The sequence below is a fragment of the Limulus polyphemus genome, unplaced genomic scaffold, assembly GCF_000517525.1.
Source record: "Limulus polyphemus unplaced genomic scaffold, Limulus_polyphemus-2.1.2 Scaffold1175, whole genome shotgun sequence".
NCBI lineage: Eukaryota > Metazoa > Arthropoda > Merostomata > Xiphosura > Limulidae > Limulus > Limulus polyphemus.
Window position 1 is genome coordinate 207,301 of NW_013666785.1, and position 6,756 is coordinate 214,056.

Genomic DNA, 6,756 nt, shown 5'->3' on the forward strand with positions numbered 1-6,756 from the left:
ACCCATGTTGCTGAGACTGAAATTGCACATGCAAACAGCACATCTTGCGGTCGACGGATTTGAGCTTACTTTCATAATCCACTCACAATAAACGGGGTGCTCTAACCAAGCATCATTGAAATGACAGTTCCCTGGCATTTTGATTTTCACTTTCAAAAACTGTAGCAGTCAAAAGTCACAAAAATATTGCGAAACATTCTCCGTTAAATGCCAAGTTGGATGTGAAAATAAAATAGCAGTGCGAGACAACATGTAACGTAACAACACACGTCCACGATCGACGACACGTACGTACACGTGTATAGCCAGATAGTGCTAGCGTACGTGCCGGCCAAATTCGGATTTTCGAACTATCAGTATGTCAAGGGTTTGTAAATTATTTCATTTGTATTGAAATTATCGAAGCAGGTCAGAAAAAAAATACATATAACATTTTTTATTTATATCAAAAGTAAAAATTATAATTCTCTTTCTAAAGGGATTTTTATCATTTCCACGAGATTCAAAAATAGTATATCTGGCAACAATATGACATCACGCCTATGGTCTGCATGTGCATGCAACTGCCACGTGCACATTGGCAATACACACAGCGCACACACACACACAATGCATATGCACCCAAATGCTTGCAGAGATCGAGACAGCAGTGCACACAACCACTGTACACACACAATACTCATACAGGCACGTAATGCAAGTGATGAACTCGTTTTCACAATAAATCGGCAAATGTTACGAATAAAAGAAAACACGGGAAGAAAATGGTTGAAATATCTAAATTTATTTACATTTCTAGTGAAAAATGGAATGAATTTTCACAAATTTTGATATTCCACGACTTTTTAGTCAATTTATCAATTTTTCCTGACTTTCAAGGCCTGGAAAATATGAAAGTAAAATTCCATGACTTTCCAGGTTTTCCATGACCCATACAAACCATGAAAAAGAACATCTAAAGTAACTATAAAAAATTTTCAAGATATGTGGTTTATTTTTTAAGTCTTTTAAACTTCCCATTAAATTCTACCGTTCATCCTTGCAGAAGTTAGGTCTCATCACTTCCCCACAAAATCATAAATTACTATTCATGCCACTTTATTCACCCTACATTGAAGTAAGTAGTTTATAACATGTTCTATCCAATGGTATTTAAACTTTGGCTGTAGCTACTTTCACAGCTCAGCTTCATTAGCACTTGTTCAGATCACATGCTGTGAGACCAAGATAGGGTGGAAACAAGATCCTGTACTAATAAAACCAATGTAAGAGAAAATAAAATCATGTGAGAAACAAAACATATATAATTATATTCTCAGGGATGCTAGCTTCTTGGCAAATATAAACCTTTGCTTTGGAAAGAGCAGAAAAAGCCTAAAAAAATTCATAAATGTACTGCTTATGTGTAAAACTCGTTAGAGACGTGCAAAAATGGAAGTTAGAACATTTTTATTTTTCTGCAAATTACACTAAATAATATCAATTTGAATATTTTTGAGTTAAAAATTGTAGAAATATAATTGAATTTTTATACTTGCTTAAATTTTGGAATTTGATATACAAGTTTGCACTCAACATCTATAAGGTGCTCAACAGTAGCAATTGGGTTATGGTAATGTTTCAACTAGGTGAAAGCAATGTACACAATTCCTTTTTTTTTTTTATTATATATACAGTATAAATTGGCAGTTCAAATGAACTAACAAATAGATTGCTTTGAAATAATGAACAAATTCCATATATATATATTTGCTTTCTTCCAGAAATCACAGATTATTATTACAATACAATATTTTCTGAATTGAACATACATTTTCTTTATATTACTTTTCAATAACTATGTAACTTGATAATATAAAATGTTCTAAAGATTAGCTACAAGTAATTATAACTGCTTAGATTAAGAAAAGAGATTTTGTTCCACTCATAATTTCAAGCCTACAAAAGTCTTAGTTTATCTGTTGATGTTTGCTGTACATTATCTAATCATGTTTTGTAAAAACAATAATCCAAAGGAAAAATCAACTGTCATAACATTTTATACAAGTTCCCTAAATGTGAAATTCCAGATTTATACAGAACCAGTCAAGAAGGTTTATCATGTTAGTGAAGAATCACCTCTTAAACACATTGGTAGAAGTTATTCTCACTGTCATGAATTTTTGGTATATTATAGTAAACTTTTTTACTTTTCAAAATATATAACATTCTTAATACATATTACATTTCAATCTATGCTATCAATTAGTTTTTGATTACTTGTCATGAAGAACCAAACAAATTTTTAGTTTTCTTCCACTCATATACAAAATTCTACTGGTACATCCACACCAAACTCAGTAATGTTCTATACAAACTATTCTACAGCAGTATTAAATAAGTGCCTGAAGAAAAAAAATACACATTTTTGTAATCAGCTACTATTAAAAGATGTCAACATAAGCAGCTGCTATAACAATTAAATTAAACGGAAGTTAAAACAAAATGACATAGTTAATCAAATGCAAAACGTGTACTAGTATGTATCAGTACACAGGGTCACATTAAGCTTACTTAAATTAACTTGTCAGCTTATAATTTTCATATAAAATTACAGAGCTACTGAAATTCAACAATTTTATTAATTATTACCAACCTCCTCAGTAATATTTGGAATGGTTGACTCAACTGAGCGAGTTATTAGTGAAACCACTTCATCTTTGAGTTCATTCTTCTGAAAGGAATCATTGTAGTACTGGGCCAACCAATGACAGAATGGTTTAATGGCTGCTAGTGTTTGGGCGTGTCTAGAATATGAACATTTCAAATACTTACAATCTCATAAATTTCCACAATATTTTCTGATACACTAAATATTCAACATTAGTACACACAAAACTGCCATTCTTAAGAAGTGAAGAAAAGCTAATCTTCTCTAAACGTAACACACACACATTAGATGCTGACATTATATAAATATATTCAAAAACTGAAAATATGTTTTTAAAAACATTAATTTACAGAAAGACCTAAACTTATGGTCAATAATATTTAAGTAGAATATAGTCCACAACTTGATGCAACTTACAACTGGGGTAAGGCCTGACGATTAAAATCATTTAGTGAGTTGGGCAAATAAATGGCAAATGAGTTTTAATTATCATAAATGCAAGGTAATGCATGTGGGTTATCATAACTTGAATTATAAGTATAATTTGGATGTCAATAACCTTAACAGTGTCATGAAAGAAAAGGATCTTGTATTTTGGTTGATAAATCTCTTAACCCATGCAAGCAGTGTGCTGTTATCAGTGATACGGCAAATAGGATTTCTGGATGTATTTAAAGAAATATTGTGCATACATCTAAAGAAGTCATCATTTCATTGTATAGGTAACTGGTCAGACCTCATTTTGAGTACTGCATTCAGTCTTTGTACTCCTTAACGTAAGAAGAACATTAAATTGTTGGAAAGTAGGGCTAGTAGGATTATATCTGGGATGGAAAGATTATTATACAAAGACAGATTATAATCTCTAAAACTGTTTTCTCTTGAAAAATGAAGAGTGACTGAAGTGTTCATGTTTACTAATGAAATTGATGTGAAGTAGTGGATGCACTAAATTTAATAGAGTTTAAGAGAAGCCTTAACAAATATTTAAATGATCAGGTCTGCATTTAACTTTCTTGTGAAGTGGATGGGACAGCCTCGATGGACCAACTGTCCTTAGATTTTAAGTACTATCTATAACTGTACTATCATTCTACAGTGACAGTACTATCAATTGCCATACAATTCTTCTGATAAAAAAACTAGGTGGCTTGATACTCATTTCAGTATGTGAGAATCTTATGTAAATTTCTAGTTTCATAAACATAAAATAAAACTAAGTACAAGTTCATTACCAGCAAAAAAAATTCTAAAATTATCTTCAGCAAATACTACACGATGTTAAAAAATTTGCCTTTGGATATTAAATTTATGAGCATATATGAATGAAAAAAATTCAACTTACACTTCAATAAAATCAGGTTTAAGAACTGATGGGACTGGAGTTTTAACAGTGTAAAATCGCATCTTGTTGCTATACACTGCCACCTGAGAAAGTCTGAAAAACAGAGAAAATAACACTTACATACATACAGACTTCCTGCATGAGATATAAAAAGCAATCAGTTATATTAATTTATTCTTCTCATTAGTGTACACAAGCACTAGATATTTGTTAATATTTTTGGCAATTTAATGCTACTGTAGTAACCTTATGTTTGTTTTTTTCTAAAACTAAAAACAACTAGACATACCCAAACGTCTATATATGTAACTTTGCCCAAACAATTCTGAAGTTATAAAGTACAGATGTGTTTGTAATTTTTCAGCTGTAGTTTTCCTGATGGTAGAAGTGCAACTCCAAATCAACTGTTTGTATACTGTTAAAAAGATCTTGGTAATAAAACCTCTTGCTTTGTATTACATGTTGACAAAATAGAACTTTTTGGAATACAAGGACTTATAAATGATGTAATGAAAACAAGTTATATAATCTCTTGACATTTTGTAATTATGTGTTTATAAGCAATCTTGCAGGACTAATGTTTTTCACATTTCAGTCACCATTATCATTAATACCATAACAAACATTATTAAATTTGTTAATTAGACTTAATTATAGCATTCTGTATCCTGTGTTGGAAACATGGTTGCTTTACAGAGGTACTTAATGTTGATTTTCCTACTTTACTAAAAATATTATGTGATGGTAGTTGTTTGAGCAGTAAGACTATAGGTATGTCAAACTTCAGAGACATCGGAAAATCAAATTTGCATGATTGATTTATATTACTTTACTGCTCCAGCATTATTTTAACATTGTAGAAAAACTAGTGGGAACTTCAGAGAATTATTTTATGAGATTAATGACATGTATTATTATTAAAAGACTAATGTAATTATAATTGTGTATTTCATTTTAAAATGTTTAACAATAAAATTTAGACACACTGACAAAAATAGTGATCTGTAAACTTCTGTCTTCATTACACTGACAAAAATTTATTGATTAAATATAAATAAAAAAGCTGTCTTAAAATAATTTATCAAGTCTTCTCAGAATTATATTACATATTCTTTGAAGTTCCTCTTTTCCATAAATTTTACTGGAAAAAAAGCATTATATATTCAATACCTGAACTTCAACACAATGTTACCTTTGAACAATGTTTGATGCTGTTGGAAAACGGTCCCAGAAATTTTCTCCAATAAACTGGTCTGCCATCCTCCCAATTGCTTGTAATATAGATGACAGGTCTCGTAAGGCACAGTGTAACCGACGACACTCATTCTCAGCTGTAACACAGAGTTGTCTTGTTGGTGACCCATCTTGCAAATGTACATATGGTTCCAAACCGAAATACAAGTCTATATTTTCTTGGAACAATGGGTACTGAAAAAGTGAATCTTTTTTATTCACACACACAAAGGATATTATTCTACACTATCTTAAAAAAAACAGGAAAACTGGCTCAGTATCACCTGTTCCTATTCTAGCAGCAATCTTGTTTTTCTAAATGTTACAAATTAGATCCAAACTACAGACATAGTTTGAAAATATGTTTGTTATTACAAGTATTGCAGGATAATTACTTTAAACACTAGTTCCTTATCAGTAAGGAAATAAAAACCCCATCTTCAATGAAAATAGGATAATGCTTCAGATATATGTCTATTTTCAATACTACAACAATATTGTTCAATTAACAAGATCTTTCATCTTTGTAAAATAATAATTACTTTAAAAAATCACAACAGCTGCTCACACAATTGCACAGAAATCAATGTGCTTATAAAACTTTACAAAACTGGCTAGCCAGTAGGTAATTTTACCAAACTCTGTCATGTCTGGAAGATCCATTGAATTCAATATTATTGCAAGTAAACTTTAGTTGTTCAGTCATTCTTCCAAATATTCAAAGAAAACAAATACTTCAGAGCTGAAATCTATTTCAAAACAAAGTTTTATTTATTTATTTAATTTTGTACATAAACATTTTTAAAAATTACAAATTTTGATTCTGGGTTGATTTTAGCACACTCTGAATGAAATCATTAGTGTTTGTGAATTTTCTGAATTTTTTTCTGATGATGATAAGAACTTGCAACTCTAGAAGAAAAGTCGTGAGTTTTGAGTAAAACAGTGCCAATTTCACCTTGTAACTTGAATATAAGTGTAGTTTTATCAATATTTAGTCAACCACTGTTTCTCAATCTTGGTTGTCATGATGTGATGTAATTGCTTGTATATCAGTTCCAACAAATCATAGGCTAGTGATCTAAACATGTAATAAAAGCTCTTTTTATCTGTTCAACATTACAAACCAACTGAAACAAAGTATGGAAATCCTAGTTTAGTGATATGAAGCTAAAAGAAAAGATTGTAGTGAAAAACTTCTACTATAATTACACTCCCAATTTTCTTTTTTTTAAAGAATGCATTACCATATCTTACTTCATCTGAATCATGATATTGTAGTATGACAGGAAAAAAAAAGTTTTTCACAGAACAAAAAAAAAGCAGGAATTTGGCTTCACAACCTGAAATAAAAACAAGTCAGACTGTCTGATTAACCCTATTGCCATGGGTATCCTTTACCACGCATGACACAAGGTTTTAGTGTCTTACATTCAAAACTTTATTAACCCTTTCAAGATAAGTCAGGGGTGAAAGGCCATGTCATCTTGTTTGTTGACTTGCATTCAAAATTTTATTGAACTACTAT

The 6,756-nt window shown here is 30.6% G+C and overlaps 1 protein-coding gene across 3 annotated transcripts in view; it reads right to left on the reverse strand.

The window, feature by feature from the left end:
* The window catches only part of LOC106462467 (exportin-6-like), an 80,393-nt gene that overhangs the window by 27,742 nt on the left and 45,895 nt on the right, over nt 1–6,756 (reverse strand). For all 3 annotated transcript variants that reach the window (XM_022389740.1, XM_022389741.1, XM_022389739.1), the window contains 3 exons: nt 5,188–5,423; nt 3,996–4,088; nt 2,636–2,786 (listed from right to left, as the gene is read on the reverse strand). In XM_022389740.1, the coding sequence (XP_022245448.1) occupies nt 2,636–2,786; nt 3,996–4,088; nt 5,188–5,423 (480 nt within the window). The remainder of the gene's footprint in view (nt 1–2,635; nt 2,787–3,995; nt 4,089–5,187; nt 5,424–6,756) is intronic.